The 16997-nt window shown below is 38.1% G+C and overlaps 2 protein-coding genes across 15 annotated transcripts; one reads left to right on the top strand and one right to left on the bottom strand.

The window, feature by feature from the left end:
• The first annotated feature begins 1212 nt into the window (after positions 1–1212).
• Positions 1213–10728, top strand: LOC131322064 (nucleoside hydrolase 3-like). Of its 14 annotated transcripts, none has more exons than XM_058353174.1 (14): positions 1444–1594; positions 2469–2535; positions 2686–3049; positions 3574–3753; positions 4061–4171; positions 4726–5061; positions 6393–6569; positions 6654–6938; positions 7192–7314; positions 7431–7628; positions 8420–8673; positions 8974–9178; positions 9615–9920; positions 10283–10728. In XM_058353174.1, exons 4-14 carry the CDS (start codon positions 3646–3648, stop codon positions 10634–10636), a joined length of 2457 nt encoding a protein of 818 aa, XP_058209157.1. In that variant the 5' UTR covers positions 1444–1594; positions 2469–2535; positions 2686–3049; positions 3574–3645; the 3' UTR covers positions 10637–10728. The 14 variants fall into 14 exon arrangements, with proteins under 14 accessions (XP_058209155.1, XP_058209163.1, XP_058209164.1 ...); XM_058353177.1 differs by having other exon boundaries at positions 2621–3049; positions 3605–3753; XM_058353173.1 differs by having other exon boundaries at positions 2621–3049.
• A 3233-nt stretch (positions 10729–13961) lies between these two features.
• LOC131323123 (histidine-containing phosphotransfer protein 1-like) lies at positions 13962–16819 on the bottom strand. The gene is made up of 6 exons (XM_058354759.1): positions 16525–16819; positions 15780–15910; positions 15376–15444; positions 14699–14770; positions 14415–14487; positions 13962–14271 (listed from the first exon to the last, which is right to left on the bottom strand). The coding sequence occupies exons 1-6, from the start codon at positions 16582–16584 to the stop codon at positions 14221–14223; spliced, it is 456 nt and encodes a 151-aa protein (XP_058210742.1). The 5' UTR covers positions 16585–16819; the 3' UTR covers positions 13962–14220.
• Between the last annotated feature and the right edge of the window lie 178 nt (positions 16820–16997).

Here is a 16997-nt window from a genome sequence, read left to right as displayed (position 1 = left end):
GCACGACGAATGAAAGGAAGTCCTTGCACAGGTTTAACCAGAAACAAAACAACCAAACCGAACTCTACACCCGAAAACAGGTACGGGTGAAAAAAATCTTTCTACTGATTCTCCAAGCATCAGCAATGGCAAGATGATTCAACTCTCCTCCAGGAACCAAGGCAAAGCTTGAATACTTTCTATAATGTGCCCATACAAACAAGGAGCAAGAAACAAGAGAAAAATGATAGTTTTTGATGCCGCTATCGAAATAGTTTTTCTGGCTATATTTTCTGCGACTCTGCTCATTTCATAAAGTATTCGACAATCCGCGCTCTGGGTCTGAAATATCCTGCCATTTCTCTCCTTCCGCAGACAATAAAATTGTTGAGCAAAAGAGAATTTGGAATAAAATGTGAGCCAGTGAATTTCCTCTTCTGAACTGCCTGGCCCAACCAACACACCAAACAGATCCACAGGAAAACTAAGTAATCCCATTGCATGTCAAGATAGAGGACCAAACCTAAGTAGCATAACTGCATGGACAAAAAAAAAAAAAAACAAGTGGGAGAGGGACTCATTCTCATCAAGCACAGAACACATTTTGGGTCCACCTGCATACCGAGGGGCGGACCGGGTGCAAGAGGGGTCCGGACCCCTTGCACACCCCCCAATTATCCCATTAGTTTTATTGTATTTTGGTTTTATTTGTAAAAGTCACGAAGAATGGTCCCAACATCACAAGCTTGAGTCAAAATTCTTGCCGTGCTTTTCCTTTGAAAAAATGTGTTCCCCTCATTTTCTTTTAAAAGTATATTTATGCAATCCACTTTGATCTTTTTTGTAGTAGTTTGCAAGCTGAAAATATACTCACGATATTTGGGGGTTTTTTTTTTTCCCACTTTTTGGCATACATTTATCTGTTATTAATATTTAAGGATGAGATTTTGTTATTAATTTATGAATACATGTATTTTGTTTCCCACAAATTAAGAATCATGTATTCATCAGTGTTGTTTCCAGGTACGAGGCATCAAAAAATCATTGTTTTCAGGTACGAGGCATCAAAAAATCATTCGGATGAAATTTATTCGTTGTCCCATGCATCAAACAGAACGTATTTGTATAGAATATTAATTGATTAATATAGTTCTGAAAAAATATCGATCGTCATCCAATTGCAACTAGCTTTGCATAGTTGAACGGTTTAGACCATCAAAATATTAACCCAAGCCCGAAAATGTGTCAAATGCACGCTACCCAAGTGCTGACAAGCCTCCTCATTTATTCATCACTTGCATTAGCTTCTCTGTTTGCATAATTAACACAGCATCATCATTTGCTTATAATCGCTAATCACTTTTGCTGCTTTCTCTCGGGAGTGATATTCGAGAGTTTCTTCTCCGATCAAATCGCCTAAAAAATGTTGACACAGAGACTTTTATGTGTAGTTGTAGTTGTAATCGGAGCTGTCGTAGTAGCTAACTTTTACACGGCGGAGGGCGGCGGTCGCCGGCGGCCGCATCGCATCCTTCTGGATACGGACGTGTGCACGGACGATGTCTTCGCTCTGTTGTACCTCTTGAAGCTTGACCGTTCAGAATTCGATCTGCAGGTCTTTGTTTTACTTCCTTTTTATTCCCTCATAGGGTTTTAGTAGTCTTAACGGAAGCGTAGAACACATTATACGAGAGATGCTTGAAGGAACAGATAATTGTACTGTGATACTGATATTTACAAGCAGCGGATATGAATGTTGGTAGAGGAAATCCGAAGTATCCGAAAATATATGGATAAATATCGGTATCGGAAGTCCAAAATTCGTAAAAGTAACTACTCCTAAGTTTGTAAAACTTTCGAGCATCTCCGGCCCTTACCCGCCCTGTTATTCGAGTATGGGTAAAAGTTTGAGCAAAAACTTCATTTGGTATGTAGTACTTGAACAGGCAAACTTGAATATAAATGCTTTAAAGTGAGTAGAAGTTAGATTAATGGCAGAAAGAGGGAATAATCATATGAAATTCGAGTGAATTTTGAGTTTCCCTTCAGTAAAAATTTGTGTAAAAATCATTGTGATGTATGTTTGAGTCAAGCACTATAGTGGAGTGGAGTGAGTTTTAGTTGGTTTTTGCTCAAATTCTGGTTCTGAGTCCAAAAAAAAGGGGGTAAGAGCTAACCAAGTCGCTTCCATTGCTTATTTTACCTATTAATGCGTTTGTGTGTGTATGGAAGGATGAATGTGTTTATGTGCACAAGTCCAATCACTTGCAATATCTTAAGAAGTTTGGTGTAAATTTGATGGTCAGATTTGACAAGAAGCTTCGGTATATGAAGTACAATATACCTATGAATTATCCAGAGACAAGTCCCGGATTTTCTTCTTAGTTCTTGCTAATCTCCTCCTAGTAGGCGACGGATAAATATGCCAATAATTCCAAACATGTTCGAATTTCAATATATATCTCACTGATATTAATACACTTTTACAGATATCAATATGCTTTTCTCGGATATTGATGCACCTTTTACCTATTATCTATCGCCCTTAGGGATAAAGTTAGCAATTTCCTTTCATCTTTCTGCTATGCTGCATCGTGATTTGTGAACTATAAAGAGGAAAAGTTGGTTTTCTTTTCCCCAGATTGCTTATGCTGAGCTAAGTTCCACCCGCCAACGCTTCCAATTTTTTGTATGCCCATTTTATAGGCCAAATTCCTAGACACTCAATAGTGTACCGAATGACAAAGATTATCAGCCCGTACCTTTTGGCCTCTGGACTGCCTTGGCTCAGTTTGGGTCCAGGTCATGAATTACTTCTTATCCTCATCTTCGCCCTGGCTAAAGGGGCCTTACGTCAAGTAGAAAGGCCAACCTGAGCGAGGCAAGCTGGGAACGGGCTGAGACTTACGATTACCAAGTCAAAGACTAATGGATGTCTCGCATTGCCCCGGTCTGCCGATGTTGTTGATTTACTGACCTGCAGCCGTCCAAGACAAGAATGGAATATCGATTCTCTTGACATTTTCCCAGTATCAACTTCTATAGTTTCAAGCATCTCACGTGTGGAGAGGTATGGTTGCAAAAGAAAGTAAGACAGTTGATATAGGAGGCCCTCAAGAAACAAAAAAGAAAAGGATAGATATGTTAGGTCCTATCAGACTGCTTTCACTTCTGATTATTTTGTAGCCAATTTTTGCAATTTGAAATATACCTTTACTCTTGTGTAATCCAAGATTCAATGAAACCTGTAAAGCTACTTGTTTGAATTATACTAATCCTCCATTGGAGAGGCAAATGATTAAACAAAAAAATACTGAAATGCCAAGGCAATCATCGAATTGAGTACTTGTGATCGAAGGCATAAGCGAGAAATTCTTTGAAATATTTATTCTTCCTTGAACATAGCATTTTAAACTACGTGTGCATGTCATATAATTGATTATTATTTACTTGTTTATATGTAGTTTGTTTTTTCTGATATTTTCAGAAACAACTTCTTAAAATGGCCCTTAACTATCAATGGTTTACTTTAAGATAGTCTGACAGCTGCTATAACTCATTCCAACTTTAACTTTTGACAATACATTTCAACAGGCTGTAACTATTAGCACAAACTTATGGACAGATGCTGGGCATGCTGTTAATCACATCTATGATATCCTTTACATGATGTGCCGCGACGACATTGCTGTTGGGGTGGGAGGTGAGGGTGGAATACTTGAAGATGGCACCATACAACCAGATGTTGGTGGATATCTCCCTTTAATTGAACAGGTGTGGTGATTTCTCCTAGTTTCTCCATTCCACCTAGTAAAAGCAAATTTTGAACTTTTATAGAGGTTTGTTGTGCCTTTTAAGCCATTCTTTTAGGCTATTGGTGAATATCTCTTCATTTTGGTAAGAAAATTTTACTTACCGGAAAAGATCCTTTCTTCTGCTTGCGTCTCTAACATCATAGGTAATGTTTTCGCGTCTCTAACATCATAGGTAATGTTTTCCAAAAGTTGGTTTCTTTTTCCTGTAGTTGTCTGCTACTGCATTTATGTTTCCAATGTTATTATTCTTAACTTCTTATTATCAGGGGATTGGCACAGCTGGGTATTGTAGATACAGACAAGCAATTCCTGTTGGTCAAGGAGGGAGATTAGATATTGATTCGAACTTTGGATTTAGAAAGAGCTTCCTTCCGCAGGTATGTATCATATGAAATATTGCTAAAATTCAAGCTTTATGTCATTTCGCTGTTCTTTTTTAGTTATGTTTTCTCAGTTCCTCTAATATAGTCAGGACGGATATTGGACTCCAACTTTGGGGGTAAAAGACTAAAAGCCTTGTGTAATGCTTAGTAAAGAATCTGCCGAGAAACTCAAAGTTTCTACTAACAAAATGATGATATTATTACCACAAGATACTTAACTAAAACTCTGTCATCAACATTGGATACAAAGTTACAAGAATACTAAATCATTTTATATGTCTCGATCAACTAAGGTTAGACACTGGTTGACGTACTGTTATGACATCTACAACATTTATGATATACAAAGAATATAGGGAATTTTGGCTTCCTCAATCTATGATATTAAGGAACTATGCAGAAATTTATCTTCAAGTTTATTGTGCAATTTAGTCTTAGACCAGTTTTATAACGGCAAATGCCTGTTCCAGCATTAATTTCCATGAGAAATGCGATATAAAATTTTTAGTTTCATTAATAATGGCTCACTAATTTGGTCATGGAATCAGGGGAGCCGGAAATATTCTCCACTTTGGCAGCCAACTGCTCAACAAGTGATGATCGACAAAGTATCTGCTGGTCCCATTACTGTTTTTCTTATTGGAGCACATACAAATTTCGCCATTTTTCTCATGAAAAACCCACATCTAAAGAAAAACATTGAGCACATTTACGTAATGGGGGGTGGTGTGAGGTCAAAGAACCCAACCGGTTGCTGCCCGACCAATGGCAGCTCCACTTGCGAGCCTCAGCAGTGTGGTGACTGTGGTAATTTGTATGCAGATTATACAAGCAATCCGTATGCGGAGTTCAATATTTTTGGAGATCCTTTTGCTGCATACCAGGTAACACAAGCACATGATTATATTGCCTGTTGATTGTATAATGTAGTCTGATAAATGTCCTTTATTAGGACCGACGTGGCCAGGGGCAGGTTTTTTGCAAAATGGGAGCAATATTGTGCCTCAGACTATACAACTTTTGGTTTGTTTTCTTATGTGCATTCGAAGTGGTTGTATATAAGTGAGTTATATTTATTGGGAGAGGACAAAGGTCATAGTGGAGGTCATGGGAGAGGGAGAGAATGGTAGAAATAGGAAGGGAATCATGAGAGTGATTGACAGTAGGGAGCCGAAGATAGTGAGATAGATTAGAAATTATAGAAAATCTACTTGGAGTCAAACAAGGGAAAAAAATCATTAGAATGGGCGCGGAATTGAGGATAAATGGTCATCAATTAAGGCTTTTAGCTTTGTTTGAGCTAAAACGAGAGTGGGGTCCACAAACCAATTTAGGTGGGCTATTGTGGCAGTGGGTTCTTAATGTTGAGATTGGGATCAAAATGATTTAATGGTGAATGAGAAATTGTCTCATTTGTTATTCAGGAAATGTGGGTTGAAGAAGGTGAAAAGGCTCTCCCCACATTGGTCAATTAGGTGACATGTGGTGGGTTTATATACTCAAATTATCAAGAGGGGATCCCTAAGGGCACCCAAGTTTTGTGAGCGGCCGAGTGAGAGAGATGCACACTGTTCCGGTTCACCAAGTTCACGAAACATCAATGTCTTCCTCCTTTAATATTCTGAGTTTTGTTCGTCAGTGAGAGAGATGCATGCTGTTCTAGTTTGCTGAACTGTCACGATGTGTAGCTATTTCTGATGGTTGAAGAATGTTGTATCCTAGGATACGGATAAAGACGTGCACGCATCATGCATCTACGGTGAGGGGCAAATCTGCTATGAAGGACATCGTTTGGTGCACAAGCCTTGATGTGCTATTTTAGGATGTTCTGATTCTCTATTTCATTTTTGTCATTCTAATTTTCTGTTCCCTAGTCATGTTCTTTCAGTTTCCCTTTTTAGTCTGTTTTATTTCTAGTGAGTTGCGTTCACAGGCAATTAGATAAACCTATTAGTTTGGACAACACAAATTACGGAAGAGTTTTTTTTCCTGAAAAACTTCTTACAAAGATTTAGGTGATTTTCAAAAGCCAGTTAAGATTATCGCGTCCACTCTCGCCTTGGTAGCTCTCCCAGTGTCCTGACTCGCAACTGAAGTGCAGCTTTCCCGTCTCTCTGTTGAAATACTAATACCAAAAAAAGAAGCATCTGATTTACATAATAATGAGGGCCTGATGACAAGTTTATGTTAATAATTCTATTTCGTCATATTGCAGGTAATCCATTCTGGAATTCCAGTTACACTTATTCCACTGGATGCAACAAACACCATCCCAGTTAGTGAAAACTTCTTCAAAGCATTTGAGCAGAATCAGCGCACCTATGAAGCACAGTACTGCTTCAAGTCCTTGAAAATGGCGCGTGATACTTGGTTTGATGATCAATTTTATGCGGTAAGGTTTCAAAGATTCATCAAAATGCTTCTAAAACCAAACATAATTATGCTGAGTTAATGCTTCTAACCTTATTCTATGCAGAGTTATTTTATGTGGGATTCATTTGCATCCGGTATAGCTACTTCTATCATGCGGAACACACGCGATCAAAGTGGGGAAAATGAATTTGCTGAAATAGAGGTCATGAATATCACCGTAGTTACTTCAAACAAACCGTACGGGGTATCCGGTGGCTCAAATCCATTTTTTGATGACCTTAAAATTCCAAAATTCAATTTAAAGAAAGGTGGAGTTCACAGTGGTCATGTTCAGACTCGACTTCGCGACCAGTTTTGCGTTGTCAAGAATGGGAAAGGGAAATGTAAGGTAATTTTGGAGGTGAAGCAAAAAAATGGATTCTCTATTTGGTTGTTTCAGAATCTACTTTGCAGACCTGTTTTCAGAAAACTAGGTTGGTTCGTGTCTTTAAGAAGGAAAACTACCTATTATTAAGAAAACACCCAAAAAAAAATGGTTTCCAATTTTTAGTGCTTCCAAAAAAAAAAATACTGAAACTGTTCCTGAAACAGCTAATGAGTATTCTTACTTTTGGCATCATTTGCCTCTTTCTTTAAAACAGGATGGCTACACCATGGAAGTAACCGGTCCAGAAGCCGTGTCTGTGCGTGTTGCAACAAAAGCAAAGCCTAGTTGCGACAGTAACAGCTCTTTAAACAGAGAATTCTTCAAAAGTTTCTTGGATGTAAGTAGAACTCACCCTTGGTCTATTGACAAATCCTCGACACTTCTTCCCTATTTAAATTGGTGAATCTATTGCATTTTATCTCGTGGATTACACAATAGGTATTGCGATTGCAGGTTCTGAACCTCCCTCAACATACTGGAAGGTTCAATTTCACAACACAATTTCCCTACTACGAAGAAGTTCTTTATAAACCAGATTTTGGAGGGAAAGAGTTCGGGAAAAATGTGTTGTTTGACATGGATATGAGTGCAGGCGATTTTCTGGCGTTATTTTATCTCCTTAAAGTACCCGTTGAAGTCATCAACCTCAAGGTAAACTCGGGTCCCGTTTTCCAAATCGCACTTCAATGTCAATTTCTTCAGGCTCAGGATAGCCCTTCTTTTTTTTCCCGGGGTTTCTCTGAATTTGAAAGTTATCACTTTTTCTAGTTTCTAAAAAAAAAAAAAATTCACAATATTATTGTTTTTGTAACATAAACATGAGTTGTGTCATGGCATTTTCATATTTCAGCAGGAATTGTATATGAGATTTTGAAGACAACTTTTTAATGATTCTCCTTGGAGGACGGGTTATTTTTTTGAAGTGAGAAAAAATTAAGAGGGGTTATGAAACTGCCAACAAAACTATGTTGGGAATTATTTACCACAAATTAATGGAAGCGCCCACAAAATAAACACGCACATGCGCGCGCGCGCACACAAAAAAAAGAAGAGAAAGATTACGTGTTCTTAGCCCAAATCGCCTATATCCACGGGAAAAATACGTAAAACTGCCATCCTTCCCGAGCCCTCGCTCACTCGGGCTGCTTACCAATATTTTCCCTCTAACCCCTTGCATGTCACATCTCTCACCTCTTTCATTAGCTATAAACCCCTTTTTATAGGCAACCCTGGAATTCTAGTCTCCATAGTCCATACATTTAAACCTCTATACGTCAGCACCTAATCCAAATACACGTGGATGAATCCATATGATATCGGACTCCCATTTTTTCCTAACTAAATCACCACATCAGTGGACCCACAACAATCTTGCTGTGTGTAAACAAAATGTGAACAGAGAAATAAAATCTTTCCCAAACATTTTCTCTCTTTTGATGCAGGCAATATTAGTAAGTCCAACTGGGTGGGCGAACGCAGCAACAATAGATATCATCTATGATTTGCTGCATATGATGGGTCGTGACGACATTCCTGTTGGTCTAGGAGATTTATTTGCAACAAACCAGTCTGATTCTGTTTCCTCTGATGTTGGAGACTGCAAGTATGCGAAGGCTATTCCACATGGTAGTGGTGGACTCCTGGAATCTGATACCCTGTATGGATTTGCTCGTGATTTGCCACGAAGCCCACGGAGGTACTTACAGATTCCTTATTTTCCAAGAAATCCCCGTCACAAAGTAGGCTGAAGGCTAAAAGAAGCTGGTGATAGAATACAAATTTTTGTATGCATGTTTGTGTTAATGGAATATTATACTAGTCATTGTCTCCTTTTCTAAACCACTTGGCTTGTTACCCTGAATTTGTTCTCGTTTGCTTAATTAGCTTTGTATTTTGTTTGCTGCCCTATATTAAAAAAAGGAAGAAGATATATATAGCATCATCTCCAGCTCATTTACGAGATCATTTCATTGCTGAAGCTTGAGTTCCATTCCAGGTATACTGCAGAGAACTCTGTAAAATTTGGAGCTCCTCGCGACACTGATCACCCTGAACTGAGACAGCCGCTAGCACTTGAAGTTTGGGAGTCTGTATTGAAATCGCTCGATTCAGGATCTAAGATCACGATATTAACCAATGGTCCCTTGACTAATTTAGCAAAGATAGTTCTTTCAGAAAAAAACATAAGCTCTATAATTCAGGTTAGTGGCTTTACCTACCTTCTTGCTGCATTTAATTATGTACTGTATGCTTGTGGCCTTGTCACAAAAATTACATCTGGTTTTCCTTTTCCTTTTATTTTAATCAGAATAATGGCTATTAGTTCTTGCCTCTCTAATAAGCCGAGGAAATCTTCCACGATTTGTTGCTTTGTTCTCTTACGCTAGCCTTTTAAGGTACTTGTTTGGGATGATTTGCTCTACCATGATCTTGTTTATCCCATGGGGGTGTGCATTGGGCCTATTTTAAGTCTTTCTTTTTGGTTAATATATGCTTACTTTACCTAAAACATAGATCTTGGTTATATTGTAGACAATGGCCAAAATTTACAAAAACCCATAAAACCAACATAATATTGACATATTGGTTAATTTATCTACAAGTTCTACCTTAAAGTCCTTTTGGAACTGCATGCAGGACGTATATATAGTGGGAGGACACATCAACTACAATTACACACTGAAAGGAAATGTTTTTGCTATTCCTCCAAATGAATATGCAGAACTCAATATGTTTCTTGATCCTTTAGCTGCCAAAATGGTATTCGATTCAGGACTCAATATTACACTAATTCCACTTGGAATTCAGCGTAAAGTTAGTGCATTTCCTAAGATTTTAGAAAGGCTGCATCAGACGAAGAGGACTCCAGAAGCAATTTTTGCAAGGCGGTTGATATCGAGGCTGCACTGGTTGCAGCAAAAGCATGATAGATATCAGCACATGGTATGCTTACCTAATTCTCTATCTGAGGAATTTATGCAATTAGTTCATCACAATTTAGGCTATCACTTGATTTTTGCAGTGCTAGATATCAACTACTCCTATATTTTAGTGTTTTGGTTTTTATGTTTCTGTTTTGTTTCCCAGAAAACATATGAAACTAGCTTTTGTGAATTGTATCCCAGCATACTTTTCAGGAAATATCCACATAATGTTTTCAGGAATATTGTTGAGTTTTTTTCCAAACTTCTCATTGTTGTTGAATCACGGAATACAGAAACGAAGAACACAAAAGCAATACCAACTAGCATTGTGCTGAATCTTCAGTTGCTGATAGTCTGACACAAAAAGTTTATCCGGTGCAGGACACATTTCTGGGGGAAATTCTTGGTGCTGTAATCTTGGGTGGTGATGATTCTACAATGAATTCTGAATTTCAAGTGAAACCCATAAATGTAATTGCGAGCGGTGTTGAATCTGAAGATGGACAAATGAAAATTGATGAAAAGAACGGGATACCAACAAAAATATTGGTAAATGTGGATGATATGGCATATTACGATGCTTTCGCTAATCAACTTGGCGATGAGCAGCAGTCTGCTGTAGTTGGAAGTTTCGAAGAGCAGAAGAATTCGGAGTTAGCCGCCAACATAAAGTTCTCATCAGCAGAAGAAACGTATTTGCTTTTTTCTTCTCCTGATTGTTATTCATGTATTTAACTGGAAATTGCTACTAACCAAGTGTTGGGAGCTACCCCAGTGTTGTAGGCTACACTAAAGAGATTAAACCAATAGAAAGGGATTGAACGCAACACAAACTCTTCTTCTTGAAAACTTGGTAGGTCTTTCGAATGGGAAAAGGGTCTCAACTTTTAACTTCAGAAGTATTGTTGCCACTGTGATTAGCTCGTCCTACTTTTCCTTTTCTCAGAAAAAAAAAAGAAAACCCTCTCTTTTAATAGATATCCGATAAGATGTCCATTTTGATTTTGGAGATTGTACATTTTGGATTGTAATGATTATGTCTCCTTAAATAGTTGGATTCTTTAAAGGAGACTATAATTGTGGAACGGAGGGAGTAATGTTAGAAAAAGTATAACACTAAGTCGCACATGCGTCTCTGACTTGCACAAGGAGCGTAAGCAATGGTTGATAACATAGAGATCACGAAGAAAGAAGGTGCACTCAAGGTACAAACATTTGGGGCAATTAATCAGCAGTTGTCCAAAAGCCTCTGTTAGTCAAACTCTGTCTAATGCTCAGTAGAAGGTACATGCATGTGAGAGGGGTTCATTTCTCATTTTCTAATGTGTCCTTATGTTTTAAAATTGTCGCGTTTCGTTTCTATACCTGTTAAGTGCTTCTTACGCCCCCCCCCCCCCCCATCTAATAGAAATTTATAAAATCATGTACGCAATGGTTCAATTAATCTGCATTTCCAAGTATGCATGCACCCGTGGGTTGGCACAATGACAGGCACCTAGCAACTGAGAGCTTCGGTGTAAGGTTCGATTTTCACTCATGTTCTATCAATTCTTGTGCCGGTCCTACGGAATTAGGTCCCGACTTTAATCGAGGCCCTATTAGTGTAAGCGGACGATATATAATAGGATTGATTCTTCGGATTAGTCCGCATTGAGTCGAGTACTGAGCTTTCATAAAAACAAAATATGCCATGTGTGCATGAATGCTATATGGCCTAACCCCACATGGGGAACCTTGATTTCAACAAAATCAAATAAACTAGTAATAAATTGGGCCAAGTCATGCCAAAATCCAAGCTGTTTCTGCTATTTATTTTTTCCAAAAAATGTCACCCAAATCTCCAGCTAATTGCTCCCAAATCTTACCGAATCCCTGCATGTATCTTTTCACTTAGGAGTCAACATCAAAGAAACCAAGAATTGTTAATTAACTGAACCAAACAGGGACTATGCGAAGAACCTGTTCTCTGAGGACTGAGGAGGATCAGCGATTTAGACCGATTCAGTTTTGAAAATTTTATGCTTATTTTTTCAACTTCAAAAGCGTTGCCGACAAGCGAAAAAAATTATCTAAGAGAGAGAATGAAGAAGGGTGTATTCCGGGACGGAGTCAAGATTTTGAACTAAGGTAACGTGCACACAGTTAGTTAGTTGGCGATGAGAGCTATCGACCTACAACATCTAAAAATTTGTCGTAAGAGGCTAATAGTGACATAAACCTTTCAAGCTTGAGCAGTCTATGAAAAATTTTCTTTTCAAAAAGCTAGTCCTAAACCATTCGCCCGGACCCGGGGATCCTGCAGTGCAGCCAGCACTGCAGGCTATAGGGCGGCCGATCCGATCGTTCATTTTGGCGATTGACGGCTCGGATTTTAACCTAAACAATGGACAATTCTGATCAATAGGAACTCCGATTAAATTCGAGCCGTCGGAGTCAAAATGGATGGCCGGATCGGCTCCGCCCTATAGCCCCTGCAGTGTAGGCTGCACTGCAGGATTTCCCATTCCCCATTCACCCTGGTGATTCTTTTATACTACTACTAGTTAAACCTTGGTACGCAATGGATTGTTTCGTAGGGTGTTTTAGAGCATATACACCAATGAAAATGGATTTCACCTACTCAACGGTACATTTTTTTTCATTTTACCTATTCAAATTTCTCTCAATCCCATACCAATACTCTCTATTATCATTTCTATCCTTATAAAATACTATAAAATATTACAAATTCCCCAATGATAGAGGAGAGAGAGTGGAGAACAAAGACAGGAGAGAGAGAGAGGAGAGAAGAAATAATATTTGTTTAATACATACCTATGGTACAGTGCTTCGCTTAAAATACCGAAGCTTTCTGACAAAGTTAGTTTACCTTCTTGTTTACCTATTCTGATGTAGTTCACTTTTTTTCACTTTTGTTCTCTATTTTACCTAAGACCATGTAAATACCTACTCTGGTACACATGCTCTCATAGCGCAAAATTCATCACTATTGGAAAGTTCTTATTTAATCTCCTTTTTCTTCTGTTGAAAAATCCAGAGGTGGCGGTTCATTAGTTTGACATTAAGCAAAAAAGAAAAATATTACTGGGATGGCAACCGCCACCACTTGTCCTCTTGCATTAAAAATCTAGAGGTGACGAATCTAGATCTATAGGTGACGAATCTAAATAGTTTGACGCTAAACCCAAAAAACTATTTAGGAGAGTTAAGAAGGCTTTTTAATAGTTAGGGTGACGATCACCAGTACTTATTTGTTTCTAACTACATCCTTATTCCTTGGGTATATCATACTCCGGTTAGAATATGTAGTTCACTCCTCTTATATCATTTCATGCTAAAGGCTTACAACGTAAGGTTCCATATACATGTAGCTTTGAGTGTTTTGAGGACTTGCCACTCAAATTCGTCGACAACCAACTGGAAATCCAAGTCGCATAACTCATATGCACATGCGTGAATAAGAGCACGAGTATAAAAGCGTCTTTTAAAAATCTCTCGCAGTGAAATGCAATGAAGATTGAGAGCGCGAACGAAAGCCCTACTCAGAGATATTTATATGTGACTAAGGTGCCGATGTTAAAATGAAATGCCTTTTCATGATAAATACATGATAAATAGTTATTACCATTATATGATGATGGTAATGACAGAAGATACGGTCAAATAAGTGACTTCAAAAGTGTAACAATGCTATTTGGAAACATATTATGCATCATATGATGGTGATGATATTATGTTTACTTTTGGTAAAGTTACTAGGCCATTTTAGGGTATGAATGTTGTGCAATTTGGGTTTTTTCTTCACTCGGTAAGCGTGTTTGCTTAGTGAGTTTCTCTTTCGATGTACCCTTTTCGAGTCAATAAAATTCTCTCTTTGCCGAGAAAAAAAAAATTGGGTTTTTTCTTACACCATTTGTAATATTTGTTGTCTTACTTTGGTTAATGTTATGTACCTATACGCTGAAGGTCAACGGAAATACCGTATCTCCAAACAAGGTAAGAGTACCTACGCGTTCTCCACTACTGCACGCACACAGACAGAGGAGTAAAACAATGGGAATCACAAGAAGTAGAATTTTCCATTGATCATCATACAACAAAAAGGTGAAAGGACAACATTCATAGAGCGAATTAGGTCCACCAAAAGGCTAATTTACCATCTCTTTTTGGTTAAAACTGATACAAAGCACAAGCTAATTAAGTAGCTTATACAATATATTAGGTGAATTGGTAAAAATACAAACTCACAAAAACCTCTGAAAAAACACCACCTAATTTTACATACTTCTGCCTCTAGTTTTTTGTAAGCTCAGAGACACTCATTCAATCATAGGAATTGCCCCACCAGCAGCCAGAATTTGTTGCTCCATCTGCAAATTCCAAAAAAAAAAAGACGACTATTACTATTGACAGCACGCCCACGAGAGTGTTGTTTATTTATAAAGGTTTTGAGGTAGGTTTCTTAGGTAATAAGCGGAGAGTGAATTTCAAGAAAGCAACTGAATGTAATTACCCGCAATAAAGTTTCGAGCTTGTTTTTCACAAGCAAGTACTCCTGTTTCACAAGTTGCAGGCAGGTGAAGCACCTATATGCACCCGAAAATGATCATAAGCTCAAGCAAATTTCCAAGGTTCATGCACGATTGCAAGTTAACGGCTTCTAGTTCCGATTTTCAGATTAATTGAACACGATTAATTCGGAAAACAAGAATCCTAACAAATTCTCAGATACAAACTAATTGGGAAACTGAAAACGGAAACAGAGAAGGAAAAAAACAAAAAACAAAACGAACTTACCCTTCGATGTTCTGTTCCTCACAACAGTTGCGAAAGGTAATGCATGCATTTTTAACCTTCTGCGCACCTACGCTGTGAAAACAATCCATTTCATTCTGATCAACACATTATAGACTAAGACCAGCAAATAAAAGCAATATGTTTCGGTAATATTTTATTTATTTATTTCAGATCTATTTATTTACAAACCACTCCTCATTTTTCAATGAGCTCTGTTCTGACACAGTAAGATTCTCTAGTTAGGCTTTGCTTGTTTGTGGAATGAATGTTTAAGTAAAGCTTTGAATCCGATGAAACGAATAATCCATTTCTCAACCTTTCCATTAAGCAAGAAACTGATTTCAAAGCTCAAATGGCCACTTCCTTGTCTAGTGGATGGGCAAGGCAAGTATTATTCGATCAAGCACATAACCATACCCGCTCGAGCTAATGTTTTGCAGGAAAAGCCCTAAAATCAAGCTCTACGTAATGAGCAGTTCTGGTCATCGACGTGGGATTCGGGGTGGGGCTCCACAAAAAATGTTGGTAATCTTCGCCCACTCTTTTGATGGGTGAACAATATACCACTCCCGACGTCCCCGTGGGTCTGGAGAAGGGCGCAAAATCCATATCCATTTATGCGGAAATACATGTTTGTCTATATACACACACACATATGCATTCCTGAGTATATGTACCTGGAACTGCTACCCTTCAACTGGTGAACGTGGGCATCAATCTTTTTGAAATCTATACATTTCTGCTCTCTGTACAAGGACATAATTAAAAGGGTCACAAAATTGGCAAACTTTTTCAAAAAAACCCTTCGTTTTTTGTCTGAAAAAACCAACCCACATCTTGGACAGCAGAAAGATTTCATTTTGTTATCATTTTAACTTTCTAGTTTTATTTCTCAGAAAAAATAAATAAAATTTGTTCAGCAAACTGTTTCTGAAAAGTGTATTTTTAAACCCATAGAGATGATTCCTTTCCAAACTTTGCTTCCCCACAAAATGAAAATGATGAGCGGTTTTTCCAACTCTTCATCATCTCTGTTACCAAAACAAGAAAAGGAAAACAAAAACAGTCAAGGGTTCCTCACAGAGCTCTGGTGAGATCATTGAGAATCTTTTCACAATCTTCAAAGAAGAGAGAGACAACTTCAGCCACAAAATCAGGGTTACTCTCATCCTGCAGCTGCTGGAGCTGTGTAAATTGAGCATCCAAAGTCCCCTTCAAATCCAAACAAACAAAACTCAGAAAAATCAGAAAACACCCAAATCACGAAACAGCCCAAAAAAGAAAAAAAAACAGAAACAGAAATTTTCCATTTTGTTTTCTTGGTAGAGTAAGAAATTCATTGATAATAACTATATAAAGTACAAGAAGCAGAACTTATAGGGATACGTTCAGAACATAAGGAAAATTAAAAAAAAAATGGAATCGGGGACGGTGTTGTGCAACATCCGAACCGTCCTTTGGGCAATCCATGATACAGATATCAACAGCTCGGATGCTACACAGTAGAGAAACCATACTTGAACAAAACCACTCTAGCACATGCAAAGAAACCATTAGAGAGCAACCAGCCGATAAAGGATACTAGTGGAGTGCACGACGCTGGGGTGCTCGAAATTCATAGACATACGTTTGAGTGTTAGATATTATACCCGCTACCGTGAGGATTAAAGATTTTCTGTACTCAATTATCAAACGAACCCAAATCGCAGGACATAAGAGGAAATTTCAACATACGGAGAAAAAGGGAAAAAAAAAGGAAAAAATCTAACAAACCCATATGCTATGTTTTGCAAAGATATGAGTTTGAATGCTTTGTGAATTTCTACCTCACGGAATAATGATTGTTTGTACTCAAAAACTTGTACCCGCATCTGGCACATCTCCATGCTCTCTGTGCTTCTCTCTCTCTCTCTCTCTCTCTCTAAAAACAGTAGAGAGGACTCTCTGGATTCTTAGCTGTCTCGCCCAATAAGAGCTTGGGAGCTGATGGTATAGCAGATCTTGTGGGGAATATTTTCACAATCAGAATGGTTGTAGGAGTAAATGCTATAGGAAGGGATTTGGTGAATTTAAATATGGCAAAGAGGGGAGAGAGAGAGAGGAGATGGATAGCGATGTCCGATTTTAATGGCTTTTGGGGGTTTGCGAAGCACAAAAGTGGAGTCCACTGCCGACTTTTTTTTTTTTTTTTTTTATCACCAACTTTTTTTAATTCACTCCCCTATCTTTGATACTAGTCGGTCTATATTCAGCATTCGAGTAAAGTTTTGAACTTTTTAGGAGTAATAAATTGATTTGG

Source organism: Rhododendron vialii, chromosome 4a (genome assembly GCF_030253575.1).
Source record: "Rhododendron vialii isolate Sample 1 chromosome 4a, ASM3025357v1".
Classification (NCBI taxonomy): Eukaryota; Viridiplantae; Streptophyta; class Magnoliopsida; order Ericales; family Ericaceae; genus Rhododendron; species Rhododendron vialii.
The sequence above is the reverse complement of the archived record's forward strand: the minus strand, read 5'-3'. Positions and strand labels throughout refer to the sequence as shown.

Excerpts from the sequence above, each read along its gene's own strand:
- LOC131323123 (XM_058354759.1), bottom strand. The coding sequence starts at position 16,584 with ATGGAGATGTGCCAGATGCGGGTACAAGTTTTTGAGTACAAACAATCA. Across the intron at positions 15,445-15,779 it reads AATGATCTCACCAGAGCTCT|AGAGCAGAAATGTATAGATT; the intron begins GTGAGGAACCCT and ends GTCCTTGTACAG. Across the intron at positions 14,771-15,375 it reads TTGAAGGGTAGCAGTTCCAG|CGTAGGTGCGCAGAAGGTTA; the intron begins GTACATATACTC and ends TTGTTTTCACAG.
- LOC131322064 (XM_058353172.1), top strand. The coding sequence starts at position 1,403 with ATGTTGACACAGAGACTTTTATGTGTAGTTGTAGTTGTAATCGGAGCT. Across the intron at positions 1,595-3,573 it reads GTTCAGAATTCGATCTGCAG|GCTGTAACTATTAGCACAAA; the intron begins GTCTTTGTTTTA and ends ACATTTCAACAG. Across the intron at positions 9,921-10,282 it reads ATGATAGATATCAGCACATG|GACACATTTCTGGGGGAAAT; the intron begins GTATGCTTACCT and ends TATCCGGTGCAG.